The 19,107-nt window shown below is 51.6% G+C and overlaps 1 protein-coding gene across 1 annotated transcript; it reads left to right on the top strand.

Annotated features, from left to right (window-relative positions):
• The first annotated feature begins 1,489 nt into the window (after positions 1–1,489).
• Positions 1,490–18,881, top strand: RPIA (ribose 5-phosphate isomerase A). The gene is made up of 9 exons (XM_086891571.1): positions 1,490–1,740; positions 7,378–7,438; positions 9,460–9,515; positions 13,266–13,325; positions 14,173–14,237; positions 14,570–14,638; positions 15,142–15,283; positions 15,771–15,870; positions 17,688–18,881. The coding sequence occupies exons 1-9, from the start codon at positions 1,558–1,560 to the stop codon at positions 17,783–17,785; spliced, it is 834 nt and encodes a 277-aa protein (XP_086747697.1). The 5' UTR covers positions 1,490–1,557; the 3' UTR covers positions 17,786–18,881.
• The last annotated feature ends 226 nt before the right edge of the window (positions 18,882–19,107 follow it).

The raw sequence follows: 19,107 nt of genomic DNA, 5'->3' as shown, positions 1-19,107 counted from the left end.
GAGACATTAAAGATCATCTCTTTTCAATCCCCTGCTGTGGGCAGGAACACCTTCCACTAAATGAGGTTGCCCAGTGCTCCTTCCAACCTGGCTTTAAACACTGGGACAGCCACAGTTTTTCTGGGAAACCCGTTCCAGTGCTTTACCACCGTCACAGTAATTATTTTTTTTCCTAATATTTAATTTTTTTTATTCCTATTTAATTTAATCTAAACCTACTCTCATTTTAAAGCCATTCCTCCTTGTCCTGTCACTACATGATCTTGTAACGTCTCCCAAAACTCAGCTGCTTTTTCAGTTTTACCCTTCTTGCATCATGGAAGAACACAGTGCTTGGGTCTGATTCCCTCTGAACATATATCCCACTAGATGTGTGTATTTACACTATAAATTGGTAACTTGCAGGAAAAATCGTTTCCAGCTGGCAGGAGGCACTGAACCACTGCACAGAACCACGTGCTGCTCTTAACAGCTAGTCACCCACTCTGTACAGAAAGGTAAGGCCTCACCGAGCTAAGCCTGGGCAATGATAATAGAGTCTTTGTTGAAATCCCACCCCATTGTTCAAGGACTCATGTGCCTGCCCAGGGAGAACAAAAGGAAATGTTTCTAGTCCTTGAAAATCACAGCAGAATCGCAGAGGTTGGCAGCAAAGCAAGCCTGTCATACACAGAATTAAAAAAGAGAAGCCAGCGGCAGCTTTTCTGTTGAGCAAATAAAAAGATTATTCTCTACGAATTGTGGCCTGACCTTGGAGTGAGTACTAAGGGGTGAATACCTGCAATTCTCATCCACCTTTGTGGGATTGTAGCTGGAGAGAAACTGGGGTGCCTGTGAATGGTCCTAATGTGGCTCACAGGAGTGAAAATGCCGGTGTAAGAGGGACTTCAAGGTTGCTCTGCCTCTCTAATATGCTTCAGAAACAACTTGATCAGAGGTCATCCCAGGGTAGAGGAAAAAACTATGGCAAATAAAGTCTCTGTGTGCTTCAGGACAGGCGATCTCCACGGGGCTTTGTCCAGACCCTCCTGCAGGGCCAGTTAAGGAGTAAGTGCTGCTTGATACCATGTGCTGACAGGACCCCTGGCATTTTTCACGTCCATGTTGCTACTTTTGAGGGAGATCGTGTTAGAAAGTTTGAGGGGAAGTCCAAGAAAGGCTCTTCCTCAAAGCCTGTGGAAGCCCGGCCAGAGTTACAGCGGCTCCGGGAGCTCAGTGCATCGCCTGGCCTCCTACAGGGGCTTCTTCCCCCGCCATCCTCCCTTCTCCCCCGGCGGCACAGCCCGCATCCCTCCGCTCTTCGCGGAAATGCCCGAACCCTTCCAGCCCTGGCAAACCCGGTCCATCCGTACTTGTACATACATCGATGCAACAAGTTGCTCCGGGGACTGTCGGGCATTGTGGGAGCTGTAGTACGCCGCTCGCAGCACTACAAGTCCCAGCCTGCCGGCGGAGGAGAAAGAGGAGGAGGTGGAGGAGGCGGAGGAGGAGAGGAGCCGGCACGGCCCAGGCCTGCAGCCCGTGAGGAAGAGCCCCCCGGGGGCGGGCCGCGCCGGCATGCGGCTCCCCGGCCGGCTCGCCCTGCTCCGCAGCACGCCCCTGGCTGCCCGGCCGCCAGGGAGGCTCCGAGCGGGGCGGGCGGCGGCGCGGCGCGGCTTCTCCCGCGGGCGGCTCGGCGGCACCATGGCAGAGGAGGCCAAGAAACGGGCCGCCTTCGCCGCCGTGGACAAGCACGTCCAGGTGAGGCAGCCCGGGGTGCTGCGGGGCGCGGGGGGCTCGGAGCCCCGGTGCGCGGAGCGGCCGCGGGGTGCGCGGAGCCTCCGGGAGCACGGACGGACCCGGAGTGTGTGGAGGGGCTGTGGGCTGCAGGGACCCCCCAAAACACAGAGAAACTCCGGGGTGGCGGGGACCTCCCAAAGCACAGAGTGGCTGCAGGGTGCTGGGGTCCCCCAATGCACGCGGTGGCCATGGAGTGCGCGGAGCGGCTCCAGGGTGCCGGCACAGGAGCTGGGGTGTCGGGACCCCAGTGCACGGAGCGGCTCCAGGGTGCCGGGACAGGAGCTGGGGTGTCGGGACCCCAGTGCACGGAGCGGCTCCAGGGTGCCGGGACAGGAGCTGGGGTGTCGGGACCCCAGTGCACGGAGCGGCTCCAGGCTGCCGGGACAGGAGCTGGGGTGCTGGGACCCCCCGATACACTGAGCCGCCGCGGGGTGCACGGAGCTTCCCAGAGCATGGAGCGGCTCTGGAGGGCACGGAGCCCCCGGTACACAGAGATCCCGGAGTGCAGGGACAGGCTCCGGGGTGCCGGGATCCCTCCGATGCACCAGGGGTCACGGGGTGCGGGGGGTCCCCGGTGAGCGGATGGAGCTCGGGGTGCACGGAGCGACTCCGGGGTGCAGAGACTCCCCCCTAAACCCTGGACGGAGCTCGGGGTGCACGGAGCGACTCCGGGGTGCAGAGACTCCCCCCTAAACCCTGGACGGAGCTCGGGGTGCACGGAGCGACTCCGGGGTGCAGAGATCCCCTAATGCACGGAGCGGCCGCATGGGCACGGAGTCTCCGGAGGCACGGACGGGTCCCGGGCTGCGTGGAGCGGCTCCGGGCGCAGGGACAGGCTCTGGGGCACTGGCACTCTGAATACACCAAGTATTGCAGCGAGTGTCCCGGTGCACGGAGTCGCTCCGAGGTGTCGGGACTCAGTAAAGCACTGAGCGGCCACGGCGTGCACGGGTTTTATCAGTTCGTGGAGCGGCTCTGGATTGCGGGGACCCCGGGATGCACGGATCCCCCAGCACAGAGTGGCTCTGCGGTGCCGGGACTCCCCAAAGCACGAAGCGGCCACAGGGTGTGCAGAGACCCCCGGTGCACGGACCGACCCTGGGATGCATGGAGCGATTGTGAGGTGCAGGGACACCCCAAAGCTCAGAGCAGCCACGGACTCTTAGAGAGCACAGATGGACCCTGCGGTTCATGGAGTGGCTCCGGGTACCCGGACGGGCTTTGGGGTGCTGGGATGCTGCAGTGCACAGAGGGGCCGTGGGGTACACAGAATCTCTGCTGCATGGATGAGACCTGGGGTGCACAGAGCAACTCTGGGGTGCCAGAACCCCACAAAACACAGAGCAGCCACAAAACATAAGGGTGCATGGAGCCTTTCAGTGCACAGACAGACCCAGGGCTGTGTGATGCAGCTCCAGGTGCAGGGACAGGCTGTGGGGTGCCGGGACTCCCCCGTGTATGGAATGGCCATGGAATGGACTGAACTTCCCGGGATATGAATGGGTGGCACAGACTCCTGCAGTACATAGAGCAGCCCTGAGGTTCACGGATGCAGTGGGGGACACTGAGAACACCTCCCCTCCCCTCCACTCGGAGCATGACCAGTCCTGGGTTCAGAGAGGGACCCTGGGGTGCATGGATAAGTCCTGCCGAGCCTCTTTCTCCTTCTCTTTGGACTTCACTCCTAGCTGAGGCGAAGGGAGAAAACTGCTTTTCCTTCCCCAGTGTGTGCCTCCCTGGCAGCAGCTTCATGCTTGATCCAGCTCAGCACTGTGTACACTAAATTTGGGGCAATGTCTTGCACCTCCAGCCCTTCCCTGTGCACCCTCCTGCGAGCTGGGCTGTGGTGGGAGTTCAGGCTAATGCCATGTACTGCTCCTTTCTCCCAAGTCCAGGACGCGCTGCTGCTGCACCCCATTTCTGAGCACCCAAGCAAGGAGCAACCGTCCTTGACCAGGGGATGCTGTCTTGTCCTCTGCAGGGAGGGAAATGCAGCCAGGGGCTTGAATCAGCCCCTTGAATGTCAGATAGGGCTGGCTGGAGCTGCCTGAAGTTTGGCACAGCCTGATTTGGACGATCAACAGTTACAGTCACGCAGGGGTTTATCACAGCGTTTGCTGTGCCAGCCCTTTCGCAACAGCAGTGGTGAAATTGGGGTGAGGAGTTGCTAAGAAAGTGGATATTAGCAGTTAGGGGAGAAAAAAAAAAAATCCCTTTTCCTTCCCGTTCCCCCCTCGCTAGGTTAGTGTTTTGAGGTTCAGTTGCTGATGGCTTCCCTTTTATCCCATGAAAGTTTGGCTTGTTGTGCAGCCCCCTTCCTCTGAGCAGTCCGTAGGTGCCTGAGGGAGCACAGCCACATGCTTTGTGAGACCCAGTCCCTGCCAGGCCAACACGATCAACAGTGATCAGTCTGGGAGACGGGGGAGCCTGGGTGTAAAAATCCCCTTTCATACCCTGGGCAGGCACAAAATCGTGCACTGAGGGGTCATGGGAGGAAAGACTCCTCACAAGGCCTGGAGCCAAGACACCACTGTTGCTGTGAGTTATCATAAATGAGGGTTCCTTTGATTTGGAGTAAAACCAGTACTTTTGGACTTTCACAGTGAAATAGCTGGCCTCTGTGCTGTTTTATGGCCAGGCAAAGTTAGCATAATGTTTCTGGCTGTGTCCCAGCTGATCAAAGTTCAGTGTCCAGCTCGTGATGCTGGTTAGGTAAATGAGGCAGTGTCTGGGGTAATAGCCTGATGATTTTGCAGGCTGGCTTCAAGAACTGGTGGAGGAGGAGCTCAGAGTCACTGCCCAGGAGCTGGATGGTCTCAGCTGTCAGTTTGCACTGCCAGGGGGTAGCTGCTGTGTGTAGTGGATACCTTTGTGTTTGCTTGTTAGAGCCCTCAGGAGGGAGCAGTGTTATCTCTGAAAGCGAAGCTGAGGCTTCCCTTGCACAGCAGGGATGTGTGGGAGACACCAGGGTTTGGTTCTGCTGGACAAATCTCTCTTGCTCAACTGTGCCATAAATCTGTGGCACCGGGGGCTTGGGACTGGTGCTGGATGAGGCTCCTTGCTTGGCATCCACCTTCACACCCATCCCTGCCTTGCCAGGACAGCAGCTCCTTGTGTGGCGGATGTAAACCTGGGTGTGGGAGGGGGGATTAGGAGAGGAAAACTTGTTCCTTTTTTTTTTTTATTTTTATTTTTTTTATTAAAGCTAGGTAAGTGTGTTTACCCTCAGTGCTTGTCCCCGAGCAGCTGCAGGAGCAGAGGTCCCCAGTTCTGGAGTGGACATTTAGACGACCAACCTCAGAGGCTGTGGACTGTGGGGCTGTGACAGCTTGGGGGAGTGGGGCTGGCACAGGGCTTGTGGCTTTAGAGCTGTAAGCTGCTTGGGGAGAGCTGGCTTTGCGTTTATACAACACCTCTGAAGGCGGGACCTCTGTTAGAAATGAAAATACAGATACTGCCCTATGTCCTGCTGCCCTAGAGAGGACCGAGCAAACTTTGGGCTTTGCTCTGTGTTTATCTACTGCTTTTTGCTGGAGCTCTTTGTTCTCTAACCTTGGAAACTTAGGTTGGACTGGCCAGTGCCTGTGTGCTGCTGATACTGCTCCACGTGTGTTGTCTTGTTGGCTTCTGTAATGCTGGGCAGTGTCTTTAGGCCCTTGGGTTGGCTGAAAAAATGCTGTGGTCACTGCCCACTTCACCCATACGTGCTGTGGCTCAGTGCCTTGGTTTTGTTTGGTGGGCTTTTGGTGAGCAACTTGAAATGTAATGTTTTTGCATGAGGTGCTGCTCCTCAGTGCTCTGCTTCTTACCAATGTTTGCCCTGCCCTTGTTTTTAAGAGTGGATGTTTTGGGGTTGGTTTTGCCCCTGGTCTGGCTGGGGTTGGAGCTGAGGAGGGAGAGGTGGAAGTCAAGGTAAGGCAGGGGCTGTGACAGCACCGGTTTAGACTGATTTAAAGGGCTGCTTCACCTCTAATCACTTACAAATGGATAGGCTGGGACCCTTGTGAGCTCTTCCTCCTTCATTACAGTGGAGTTGCCAACGCTGAGGCTTTCCCCATCCCTTTAGGGTACCCAGCTGCTCCAAGAAGCTGTCCCACCCTACAGAAATGAGGGCAAAGAGAAGAAACTGCCTCCTCCCAGGTCAAAACAAGTCTTTTGGGAATGCTGGTACTGCCCATGTCCTGCCAGCCTGTGCACAGCTTTGCTTGTCCTTTCCTTGGCTGGCCTTGCTTGGCTCTGCCTGCTGGGTGGGTGACAATGAGAACCTCAGGAGCTGTTGGGTTTCTGCTGGCCACGTTGCAGGTGTGCAGCAGTGACCTGTTGCTGTGCCCAGCTTTTGCAGAGTCACGGCACTTAGTGAGGGCTGGGATGGAAGCTGAGCCTCTGGTTTTGGAGAATTTCTGTTTTCTTTAAGCTTTTAACTTACAGAAGCAAGAGAAATGACTAATCCTAGGGGAGTGTGACTTGTCTTGAACTCCACCTTTCCAGGTAAACGTGCGTGACAGCAAGATTTTAGCTGGTTGAAGTGCTGCAGGTGTGGATTTTTCCACAGCTGCTGAACTCTGGCCACAATTTCTAGAGAGCTCTGGATTTGCTGCACATGAGAAAAGAGCTCCAGATCTGTCTAATGTCCAAGAGATAATGCACAACAGCTCTGTGCCTGCATATCTGGTTGTCTTCGTATCTTCCTCATCTGAAGTCTCTGTGGTGATACTGGGCCTCTTTAAGTCAATTTAAACTTTGGATCCCAGCCAAAGAAAATGAAATACAGTGAAAATGGGAAATGCAGAAGGCTGCAGGTCACTTCCAGGGAGTGGGAAACTGAGTTGATAATAAGCAGAGACTGACATGGCAGAGAATATGTCTTGCAGAAGTAACACAAGTGCACCCAACTTGCAGTAGCTTTTAGGAGTGTATCAGTGTTAAGGATGACAGGGCAGTGATCCTTCTTAAATCAGGCAATATGCAGAGAAAAGCCAGGATGGAGCTGTGGTTAAAATTTCATCCTCCTCAGCACATGCTGCCAGGCTCAGCCACCTTCCAAGTTTTGCTGGACTCTCCTATAGGCAGCTTTACACTATGTTTTGGAAAACATTTTTTATTATTCACAGGAACAGCTGCTGTGCTCTGCTTTGGCTGCTGGTGCATCTGTGCTGTTTACTAATGATATGGTTGGCAGCAAACCCAGCCTGTTACTGTGTGGCTTCCTTGGGAGATTTTATCTTGAGGTTGTTTCCCCTTCCTCCTCTGTGGTATTGTCTGAAATTCACAGCTTTCCGGCAGGAGAGCTTTCATGGAATGCCAGCAACCACCAGTGAGCGTGCATTGAACACCCTGAGATCGGACTGTGCTGGTAATTAGCAAGCACATGTCCTTTAATGAGAGGAAGAGTTGATTAAAATCCCTTGGCTGCAGACCATGGCCGTGCCCTCGCTGGCACAGTGTGTTCCCTCCCTTGCCTGCAGAGTGCTGAGATGCTGTGTCCACGTGCATCCCTGGACAGGGCTCCTCTTGCATGTGTTTATAATGCCAGTTTTACTGGGGAAGGTGGACAGAGACTCCAGTAACAGCATTTCTCTGCCTCTCTTTGTCTTGCAGAACAATCAAGTTCTCGGGATCGGAAGTGGATCTACGATTGTACACGCGGTGCAACGATTAGGTAGGATGCTCCTCTTCCTGTCCCTCCCACCACAAAAAGTCCCCTTTTCCATCTGCCCCAAATACTTAAGAAACACCCTGAATCACCTGCATGCTGACTTAGAGCTGATGCCTTGGGTCTGTTCACTGGCTGCTGTGTCCTGCTTGAACCTGAAGGTTAAAATGGAGTGTTGGGCTCCAAATTTATTGCCTGAGTGTCCTGAGGAGGTAATGATTTGCCACCTGTTCTCCCCACACAGCCAGGAAAAGCTCTCCACTGGCACCCAAACTGGAGCTGAACTCCTTGGTCTGGTTCCAGCTTTGCCCAGTGCTGACTTGCTGTGTGGCTCGAGGCCATGCAGCTGCTCTGCTTCCTTTAACCCGTTTGCCTGTGGCTCATTTTGCTCCCCACATCTACACAATTCACACTGAGGGCCCTGCTGAGGTGCAGTGAAAACAAGGAATGTGAAATCCTGCTGCATTTTATTTATGTATCCCGCAGTCAGGTTTACCTGCTTGCTCCAGGTGCAGGGTTTTGTTCTGGGCATGATTCAGAAAATTTCAGCAAAATATGCAAGTGAGGCAAATGCAGTTTTGCAGAGTGAGTGTGAGGGTAATTATTGTCATGGCTCATTACAGAGGGTGCAGAGGTTTAAAGTTCCTTTGCAGGGCACGCTCAGCCCTGGATCTGCTTGTGGAGGTGAACTTTAGATGTCCTTGGATGCAGAGCAGCTGTGGGGGCTGTGTTGGATTGGGAGCACAGGATCAGCCCTGTTGTTCTTGGGGGTCTTGCTTGGATACAGAGAGGGAACTAGAGAATCGTTAAGGTTGGAAAACACCTCCAAGACCCTCAAATCCAGTGCAGCACCACTGTGTTCACCACCAAACCATATTCCCAAGTGTTACATCCATACTTCCAGGTATGAAGATTGCACCACTTCCCTGGACAGCACAGTGTGTCCCACCTGGGTGTCTCCCTGTCTGGGGAGTCCCCTGGTGACTCCAGCTCCCTTGGGCAGAGCTGTCCTGCAGCCCAGAGCAGGCTGAGTTCTGAGCAGAGCCCAGCCCTCCCCTGTGCAGGGACACAGCAGTGCTGGGGCTGCCCCTTGTCACCCATTTCCCCACTCTGTGTGATGCACTTCATTGTCTGGGAACTGCTGTTCAGCCTTCTGGGCTTGGCTCAGTACTGCAACCACTCCCTCCTTGAGCATAGAATCAGTCTCTAAATAAATGGCTATTGTATTTGAAGAGGAGTGGCTGTTCCAAGCTGCACATTCTGGCTTTTCATGTCTCCTGATTGCTTTAGAACTGGGATATGGCTTGTAACAACATCCAGCCTCACGTATTGCATGTTCAGTCCTTCCAGCAGCAGCATTACCTTGGAGCATGGTCCTCCTGTGTCTGCTCTGGTGCATGAGCTCTTGCTGACTCTTGGGCTGCTGGCTTGTGCCTGAGAGTTGTAATTACTAAAATAACATTTTGTCCGTAATGATATCTTAGTAATAGATTTTAGTCATTTGAGGTTAGCCTGGGGGAGGAAATATTTCCTTCCATTTAATGGAATACTGTACTTTATTAGTTCTTTCCCTGCTATATATTTGAATGTTCTATAATAAATTAATGTGATGTCCCCAGGGCAACAAGCCAGCAAACCTTTCAGACAGCTGCTGGAGCTCTGTGTTTACATGGAGAGTAGCAAAAACCTGTCTAATGGAGTGAGAGAGGGGATGGGGCCAATTTCCCAGGTGAGGATTTGCCAATGGAGCTCCTCTGCTGCTGGAGACATAAAGGTTAATGGCTCGTGGTGGCTTGGGCTGGGCCAGAATGGGTGTTAAAACATTTCTGACTGTTGAAACTGAGCCTCAGCTTATGGAGGGGGGCACCTGTTTGCGTTTTGAGCGTGACTGAGTTATTTGCAAGCCAAGCAAGTAATTGCAGTGAATCAGAGGGGCTGCACTGAGCTGAGGTTTCTTAAAGTGAAAGTTGCTGTGTTTTTGCCTCGTGAACAATGAACAAACCAAGGTTTCTGCTTTTTTCCTGCAGCTGAGCGAGTTAAGGAGGAGAACCTGACAATTGTCTGCATCCCTACATCCTTTCAGGTGAGTGCTTTCCTCCTTTGCTGCCTGCCACTCCAAACACTCCTGCAGAGGATCTCCCCTGGGCTGTGGGAGGCCACCTTGCCTCTCTCTGCTTCACAGGGCTGTGAATGAACCAAAAGTGAAAGCAGTCGTGGTGCAGCCTACAGAAGGATGTCACAAAGAGGGTGATGGTGCTGTGTTACCCTGAGCTGAGCTCCAGGCTGGGAGCTATATTTGCAGCCAGCGTGGTAAGGCTGGTTGTGTCAGGGTTTGTGTGTGGCTTCCTCTGGATCTCACTTGCAGGAGAATGCTGCTTAGTGGTGAAGCAGACTCATAGTGCAAAGCTCACTTTGTCTCCTTTGGGTCTGTATCAGCCCTGACAGCTGTAAAGAATAATACCAAGCTCTTGTGTCTTCAGCAGGAATTTCAAATGCATCAACTGGATTTGATGAGAAATTTCAGAAGAGAAATTGGCTTAACCTCTCGTTTGCAGTGCAGTCTTTGCAGGAATTGGTTCATACCAAGCTAGATGTTGAGAGGGCTGGAGGGAGAGGAAGAACCTGGCATGGTGGGGGAATACAGATCTGCTGGGGAAGCTTCTGAGCACCTCCCATGACTGGCAGCTGGCTTTGGTCTCTTTGCGTGTGTTCCCTGAGGTGGGAACCTCCTTTTGGGGAGGCAGAAGTGACATGGCAGGGACCATCTGAGGGGTCTTCAAGTTTGGGTGGCGATACCCCAGTTGAGGAGTTGGACATGTGTCCTTCTCGTGGTCCTGCTGTGGGCCTGGGGACTGGACTTTTGTCACAGCCTTGTCACCGTGAGGGCAGTCAGGCAGTGTGGCATGCAGGGCAGAGCCTGTCCTGTGAGGTTTTCTGGGACTGGGTGGGTAAAGCCCTGAGCAACCTGGGAGCTGACCCTGCTTTGACCTGGAGGTTGGATAGAGACCAACCTGAATTATCCTAAAATCTTAAGAAAACCTAACATCCTCTTACCCTGCAGTTATTTAGCTGTGGGGGTGTCAGGGCTCTTTCTTCCCAGCTGTTGCAAATAACTGGGGTATAATGCAAGGTGCTGCAAAGGCCAGAAAGTGTTAAAAAAAATTAAACCTACCCTGTATCAGTACATCTGTTGATGATAGAGACTGTGGTGAGAGTCTGTCTTTGATCTGTCTCACATGATTCCCACCCTGAAATGCCATGTCCCTTTTGAATCTAGGAGAAGTGCTCTGAGTTCAGTCATTAGTTCTTAAAGAAAATATTGATGAAGCTCTTGTAGTGAGCATGGGCTGGAGCCTGTCCTGCCTTGAAATGTTGTCATAGTTCACTTAACACCACTGAGTTTCTTACCAATAAAACAAAAAAGTTGCTGTTAAAGGGTAGAGAGAGATTGTACACTTTTTGGCAGGAGCCAAAATTCCCAACATGGGGCTGGCTTGTATCTCTTGCAGTGCCTTAGACCTCAGCCAATTCCAAGTGGAGTGTTCCCAGGCCAGCAAAACAGCATTTTATTTTCACTGTGTACAGGTGTAGATGGCTGCCTGAGGTCACTGGCAAGGAAGAGTTGGTTTCAGTGGCTTTTATACTCCTCCTTTCCCTGTTGTCAGGTCATTAATCCATCACCATCAGTAAAGCTAGAGCAGGGTAAGTATCTGTCCCCTGGCGTTTGCGTTGTCTCTTTTCACCGGGATGAGGGCACGGAGTGGGACTGCTCCTGTCGAGTGCTGTGCAGTTACCACCACTTTTCCCTCAATTTTGGGAGCTCTGCTTTTGATTCCCACTGCTCCCATTGCCTTGCAAGCAGAGCCTGGAGAGAGCCAAGCCACCTCATTGCCACACTGCTGACTCTAAGCCCGTTCAGGGTCTGGCCTGCATGTGCAGCACAGTGTTTTTCAATGCTTTCAATTCCTCAGATCCCTGAAATCTCCTTTTGTGGACACCATGTGATGAATGTCAACCCACTGATTTTTATTCATTTCCTTTTGTGAGTCCTTAGGGCCCCACAGCCCATGGGTGTTAAAACTGCATGCTTTGAAGTGCCACGATAAACTATTCAAATGATATCCTTTTGCCAGGAGTGCCACCTGCTAATTCTAATGTTTCTGGGATTCTAGTACCTGTGACTGACACACTTTTTTCTAGTGTTAGTGGGTAGAATTCAGGGGAATCAGCTGATCCAGGCTATTGTACTGGGGTTTCTTGGTCTAGCTGCAGCATGGTAGCAACTTTGGACTTGAGCAGAGCAGTTCAATGGGGGAATCTCACTTGAATGATGATTTGTAACATAGCAAATTTAACCAGTTAGAGATCCTGCAGATGACACTGAGTTGGGTGGGAATGTTGATCTGCTGGAGGGCAGGAAGGCTCTGCAGAGGGATCTGCACAGGCTGGATGAGGGACCAAACAATCTGAGGTTCAACAAGGGCAGGTGCTGGGTCTGCATTTTGGCCACAACAGCCTCCTGCAGAACTCCAGGCTGTGGGCAGAGTGGGTGGAAAGTAGCCCAGCAGAAAAGGCCCTGAGGGTGCTGGTGAGGGTGGCTGAACATGAGCCATCATGTGCCCAGGTGGCCAAGGAGGCCAGGGGACCTGGCCTGGGTCAGCACTGGTGAGGCCACACCTCAAATCCTGTGTGCAGTTTTGTGCCTCGTGACAAGAAGGGCACTGAGGGGCTGGAGTGTGTCCAGAGAAGGGAGAGGAGCTGGGGAAGGGTCTGGAGCACAGGTGTGAGGAGCAGCAGAGGGGGCTGGGGGTCTCAGTCTGGAGAAAAAGAATCTCAGGGGGGACCTTCTCACTCTCCACCCTGACAGGAGGGGACAGCCACGTCGGGGTTGATCTCTTCTCCCAAGTAAGAATTAACAGGACAAGAGGAATTGGCCCTAGGTTGTGCCAGGAGAGGTTTAGATTAGATGGCTATTAGGGAAAATTTCTCCCTGGGAAGGTGGTCAAGCACAGAAGAGGCTGCCCAGGGCAGTGCTGGAGTCACTGTCCCTGGAGGGATGTAAGAGCCCTTACATGTGGCACTTGGGGACATGGGTTAGCCGTGGCCTGGGCAGTGCTGGGTTAAGGGCTGGACTCGGTGTTAGCAATGCTGGCTAAACAATTCTGTGATTGCCTGTATAAGCTGAGGGACTGGGCAGGGGCAGCTCTGGCTGTGTTGTGTTGCCACTAGAGGGAAACACACAGCCACTGCAGGAAACGTAGGTCAGAGCCACCAAGCAGCTGTTTCAGCAGCTTCCCACACTTTCCCCACGAGTTGTGTGTTTGTTGTTTGCTTTCTAGCTTATTTCCAATATGAAAAAATACTTTCTGTGTTAGTTTCACATTGCTGTGGTATAAATATTTAAGTCTCTTGGTCCCATTTTTCAGCTGAAGGAGATAAGAAGGGCTGGATTGGTGAGAGGGAGAGCAATGTCCAAGCTGAAACAGCATAGGATTTAAAAATTCCATGTCTGCTTTAGTGCTTAGATACAAGTGATTCTCACCAAGCTGATGAGGCCTCCTGCTATTTAGTATGGAGAGACCCAAACCCAGGAGTCCTGTTGCACCACCTGAGCATTTTAGTTCAAATCAGCAACAGGATTTTCTTTTGATTAAACAGCTCTGGTCTGGAAACATCATTTTCTCCTTGCTGCAGCCACTCCATGAGCTCAGAGTGGAGCAGTGGAGCTCTCCCAGGGAGGCTCCATCCTTGCTGCAGCCAGGGAATGACACCAAGAGTCTGTTTTCCTTTCCTGCCATTGGTGAATGGTGTTTGTTGTCTTCTTGGTGCACAGGCCCGTCAGCTGATCCTGCAGAACGGCTTAACACTGAGTGACTTGGACCGAAATCCAGAGGTGAGTGGGACCAGGGAGGTGAGACCTCCTCTCACCTGGTCCTTCAGAAAGCATCCAGGCTCCTTAGTCCTCCCCTGAGGCTGAGTTTGGGCAGCCACTCTGCAGAACATCAGTGAGAACTCGAGTTGGAAGAACAGGAAATGGCCTCAAGTTGTGCCACAGGAGGTTCAGATTGGTATTAGGAAAAATTTCTCCACTGAAAGGTTGGTTAAGCACTGGAACAGGCTTCCCAGGGCAGTGGTGGAATCAGCCTCCCTGGAAGTGTTCAAAAAACATTTAGGTATGATGTTTAGACATGGTTTAGTGGGGATCTGGCAGGGTTTGTTGAATGGTTGGACTGATCTTAGAGGTCTTTTCTAACCTTAATGATTCTGTGATTTTAACAGGTGTAGTTTATTTTTCCCCCAAGTTCTGTCTTAGTTCTTGTCCCTTTAGATGGCAAGAAGGCTGCTGAGTTGTGTTGTCTCCAGGTGCTTGGCATCTCTTCCAAGATGAGGCTTGAGACAGGGATATTGCTGAACTGTCAAAGATGTGTCCGGGGAAAATCTTGCACACTGCTCCTTAAACACCACCAGAGGCTAAAGAGATGTGCCTTGCAGGCCAGCAGTTGGTTTGGGTTTCTCTTCCTCTCACATGCCTGTGGTTGTTAGAGGGGCTTGAGTGGTCTCAGGGTATCCTTGGGTGGCCCATCAGACACTTGTCTCTGGTCAGGCTGGCATCAAGGTGGTCCCAGCTCTGGTGACATTTGTGACGGCTTGGGATGTTGCACCCCCAGAGCTGCACCAGGAGCAGGGCCTGGATGCTGCACAGAAGGGGTTCCCACATCAATTTCCTCCTCTCCCCACAGCTTGATGTTGCCATCGATGGAGCAGATGAGGTGGACTCTGACCTCAACCTTATCAAAGGTGGCGGGTGAGCCTGTCTGTCTGTCTGTCTGTCTCTCAGTGCTGGTGGTGGGGGCTCTGAGCATCCCTGTGTGGCTGTGGGTGTCTCTGGGCTGGGATGGAGAGGATCCTGTGCAGGGCTGTGTGTCCACCCACAGTGGGAGATGGCTCCTGGCCAAGGCTGCCAGGGATAAGGGGCACAAGGTGAGGGGTGGGGATAAGGAGGGTAAGGTGTGGGGCAATGCCAGCACCAAAACCAGCAGGAACGTGTTGGAGGGGACTGGACTTCAAGGCCATTAGGCACAGTGAAAAGCAGTCTGATGTTTTCTGGTTTTGTTTTTATTTTTTTCCCCCTTGCAGTGGCTGCTTGACACAGGAGAAGATAGTTGCAGGATTTGCGAAGTGCTTCATTGTTATTGCTGATTACAGGTGAAGATATTTCTGTTCATAATTCCTTTCTCCTCCCTGGGAGGTTTCAGATGGTGCTGTGTTAGGCCATTATTGTCATTCCTATGGTTACAGGAGAGCAGGAATGGATGGAAATGAGCCTGGCTCCCAGTATTTCAGCAATTCAATTTATCTTTTTTTCTTAATTTTCAACTCAGCAGGCCTGCTTTGGAGTCAGCAGAGCTTGTGGGGAAGTGGCAGTTCTGCTCTCTGAGCTTAGTGACTGTCAGCATGGGATAAATTTTCCAGCCATGGGGCTGTGGAAAAAACAACTTCTGTTCTGCTGGTCCAAAACACATCAAAAGAGGGTTTGTGAGTGGATAGAGCATTGTGCATTAAACTGGCTCGTGCTGCACCAGGGCACACGTGGACCCTGTGTCCTCCTGAGCCTTGGGCCTGAGGGGTTTGCAGAGGGCCTGGGGTGATGTTAATGGTGTCAGCACTGTAATGTCCAACACTAATCCCACCTCAAACTGTGCCCTCAGGAAAAAGTCTGACAGCCTCGGGGAGCAGTGGAAGAAGGGAGTTCCGATTGAGGTGATCCCCATGGCTTATGTCCCTGTCACCAGAGCCCTGACCAAAAAATTTGGCGGTGTGGTGGAGCTGCGGATGGCTGTTAACAAAGCAGTGAGTGTCCCTGTCAGCCCTGCTTCCCCTGAGGAACCACCTCAGCATGGGCAAAGGGAGGACCAGAGGTCAAGCCCTTTATCTAGTGAAACCTGGGCTTTCACTCCCACAAGTGACATCTTGTGTAATTCCTCCTTATTACACTTGAGTTACTGAATTGTGTGTTTAGGTCTTCAGGCTGCTCATTGAAAGCCTCTCTGGCTGTGACTCCTAAAGAAACATCCCAGAGCAGGGAGCAGAGGGATTGCCAGACTGGTCTGACCTGCTGCCCTGGGGGTGTTGGGGGGCTGCAGGGCAGTCTGACCTGCCAAGGAGGGTCTTGAGTTGGGGGTCATGGTTCCACTGACAGGTTTATTGTGGGGATGGCCCCAGTTTGCTTGAATGATGACTCTAAACCACTGCAGTGGTCCCAGTGAGGGCTGTGACAATCCCTGGCTGGGATCAGGAGACACAGAGCTCATGCCATGACAACTGGGTTTGCTTCCAGGGCCCTGTGGTGACAGACAATGGGAACTTCATCCTGGACTGGAAGTTTGACAAGGTTCACGAGTGGCGTGAAGTGAACAGCGCTATAAAGATGATACCAGGTGATGTCTGTGGTTTTCTAAAAAACACAAAAAGCTGGCTGAGGCTTGGTGTGTGATAAGTAACCTGGACTGTGGCAGCTCTCTCCTGGATATGAGGAAATGTGTGTGTGTGTGTTTGCTGCCCTCCTGCAGGTCCCTGCATGTCTTTCTACTTGAGAGCAGTCAGCTCAATTGTTACAAGTGGTACATTGTGCCCATGTGGCTTTTTCCGTACAGTGGTGAAAACCTGGAGTGCTGCTGGTGATGTTGACAGTTTCCCATTAGGCACAACAGTCCTGTCCTCTTCCTTACCCTCCTTGTGCCCATTTACAGAGGGACTTTTAGTGGGAACACTGGTGCACTCTGGAGGGAGGGTTTGCACTGTCTGTGGTATTTTCCAGGAGCTGCTTACAGCTCTGCATCCCATTCCCATTGGGAGGCCCTCCCTGCTGTGAGGATGAAGTGTACCCAAGCTCTTGCTGGGCTCGAGCAGCAGTGGCTGAGTGCCCTGTTTGCAAATAAAACAGCCTCTCTGCAAGGACTCCTGCCTTGCATGAGACCTGCTGCCCAGGCAAGAGCTGCCCCTGGACCATCCAGGTCTGCCCAGGGGCACTGGCACTCTCTGAACTTCAGGGAAGCAGAATCGGGGTGTCTTTCCAGTTACCTTGGCAAAGCCTGTCCCTGAAGTCCTGCCTTCACCAGCTGCCTTCACTGACAGCCCATGTGTTGCCAGAACATGCAGGAACAGGTTGGGATCTCATTGCACAAACGCCAGCATGCCACAAACAGCCATATATTGTCCTGGCTCCACAACTGAAGCACCAGGCCAGGCAGAGGCTGTGGGTGTTGGCTGGGTGAAGAGTGGCCAGTAACTTGTAGTTGTTTCTGGTCAGTGGTTTTGCTTCCCTCTGTAGTTCTTGTCACAGAATCACAGAACTGTTGGGGTTGGAAGGGATCTCTGGTGACCACTGCTGGTCTGGGCTGCCCCTGGTGCAGTGCTTCATATCCTAATGCAGTTGCTGCCCGGGGCTGTACAAATCTCTCTGTCATTAGAGCTGTGTCTGTGCAAGAGGCAGACAGTACCTGGTTGCTCTGCACAGCAGGAACTTCTTCCCTGCATCTCTTTTTGGTTGAGAAAAAACACTGGGACCTGTTCCATCCTGTGGGTTTGGTCTCAGCACTGTTTTCTGCTCAGAAATGGAACTGCTAAGGGAAGATTGTCCCTACCCAGAAGTGGATGAGCCTAAATGTGAAGCTGTTGAAGCCTAAATGCAGTGCTGGTAGAAGGGTTTTGGCCACTCTGTGCTTGTGGTAGCCCTTGTCCTCTGTTTCTATCCACCTTCCTGGCCTCTGGCTGTGTCTCAGTGATCACTGTGAAGTTAGGAGCACCCCATAATTAAATGCAATCTAAAGTACATTTACAAATGGGCTACAAATTGCAGAGGTAGCACCGGAGCTGCTGAGTCTTAACATTTGAACAGGTGTTAGCCAGGTGATCTCTTACAGGGTGGTGTTTCAGATGAGTTTAAAGGCAAAGGGAGTCATTAGATGGCAGAAAATGCTTTTCTCATGATTGTGTTGGTGCAACAGTGGTGGCTGGGGCAGCGTGGATGTCGGGGGAGCTTTGGGAGCTGTTTCTCAGTCTCTGGAGAGTTTTTGCTGGGAGTGGCTGCATGAAGAAGACTTGCCAGAAGCTCCCTGTGTGGCTGATACAGCTTGGACACTTCTCCAAACCTCTGGTGGAGGCGCTGGTGCTTTTTAACGAGCAAAAGCACAGGCAGAGCAGAGGACAGGAGCACAGGGGTGGCTCTGGCAGTAACCAACCTCTCGTTCCGCAGGCGTGGTGGAGACGGGGCTGTTCATCGACATGGCCCAGGTGGTGTATTTTGGGATGGAGGATGGCTCTGTCAGCGTGAGGGAGAAGCAGCCCTGCTGACAGGGCCCTGCCACGGGGACTCAGCCGTCGTGACGGTGCCAACCCGACGTTTTGCCTTAAGGAGCAGCGGCTGTCGCAGGAGACCCACGGGAAAGCCCATCAGAATCCGCTGACGTGATGCTGAATGTCTTTTTTTAAAAAAAAAACAAAACAACAAGTGAACAAACAAACAAAAAATAGATTCTATTTATATATATATATATTTTTACTTTACAGGAATGTTGTCTTTTTTTAATGAGTCGTTTCAATGAATTGCTTTAACGTTTTTATTTTCTTTTCTAAGAAATACTTACCAAAAACATTAATCCCTGGTTTTGTGTTTGGAGGGGTTTTTTTTTTCTTTTTTTTGAAAGAGAACTGGAACCCTTCTGGTTGCTCATAGTGCTTAATGATGGAGGTCAGAAATACAATCCTGCATCGTTCCTAATTATCCTGGCTGGGAGGGTGATGTATGAAACGAGCACATCCAGTTGGGACCTGCTGATGCCTTATTTGGAACCTTTTTGGTTCAGTATTTTATGCCTTTTATTTTTCTATACCACTGGTTTTTAATAGTTCAGGATGTCTGGTTGTCCTCTGTGCACCATGACAATTCTCTGAGCCTAGGGTGGTCTCTACATCCCCCTCTCTGGGACACTGATAAGGGCCTTTTCTGGGCTTCTGTATGGAGGAGACATTCATCCTTTGAGCCAAACTCTGCTCTCATTTAATTCAGTACCTCTGATTAAAGTCTGTCCTGTAGCTGCAGATGTTCAGGACTTTGTCCTTGTAGACCAAGAATAGAACTGGGTGCTTGATGAAGTTTACAGGAGCATATTTTAGCAGCTTAGGGCAGTGTGGAGTAGTGTTCAGTGGCAAATGCTTTGGTTTGGAATGAAGGTTAATTATGACCCCTCACAGCTGGTTGATTTGTGAAGGATAGAGCAGAACGCACAGGAAAACAGAGTCTTCCTGCCTAAATTCCACGTGTAGCAGGAGAGAGACACTCATTCAGTATCTCATTTTTGGTGTATAGGTGCTTTGCATGGTTCTGATGTCGAAATGCAAGCCCTCTCTTTGTGTTTTAGACACTGAAATAAAGAGCTGTTATACCAGACTTGGTGGTAATTTTCTTCTCAAAGTAACTTATTTTTTGGATAATGGAGCAGATCATGGTCAGACCAGCTTATGCTAACTTCCCCCTTGCAAGAATCCCTCACCTTGGCAAATCCACCCTTCTGCATTTGATTTCTTTTTGCTTACAGTAAATTAATTATTTAAAATGAGCCAAATTATCTGGTCAACACTTGTTATCTGCAGTGCTTTCCTCAACAGACGCCGTC

This window comes from Cyanistes caeruleus, chromosome 5 (genome assembly GCF_971803275.1).
Source record: "Cyanistes caeruleus chromosome 5, bCyaCae1.hap1.1, whole genome shotgun sequence".
Taxonomy (NCBI): Eukaryota; Metazoa; Chordata; class Aves; order Passeriformes; family Paridae; genus Cyanistes; species Cyanistes caeruleus.
The sequence above is the reverse complement of the archived record's forward strand: the minus strand, read 5'-3'. Positions and strand labels throughout refer to the sequence as shown.

Excerpts from the sequence above, each read along its gene's own strand:
- RPIA (XM_086891571.1), top strand. The coding sequence starts at position 1,558 with ATGCGGCTCCCCGGCCGGCTCGCCCTGCTCCGCAGCACGCCCCTGGCT. Across the intron at positions 7,439-9,459 it reads ACACGCGGTGCAACGATTAG|CTGAGCGAGTTAAGGAGGAG; the intron begins GTAGGATGCTCC and ends TTTTTCCTGCAG. Across the intron at positions 14,238-14,569 it reads AACCTTATCAAAGGTGGCGG|TGGCTGCTTGACACAGGAGA; the intron begins GTGAGCCTGTCT and ends TCCCCCTTGCAG.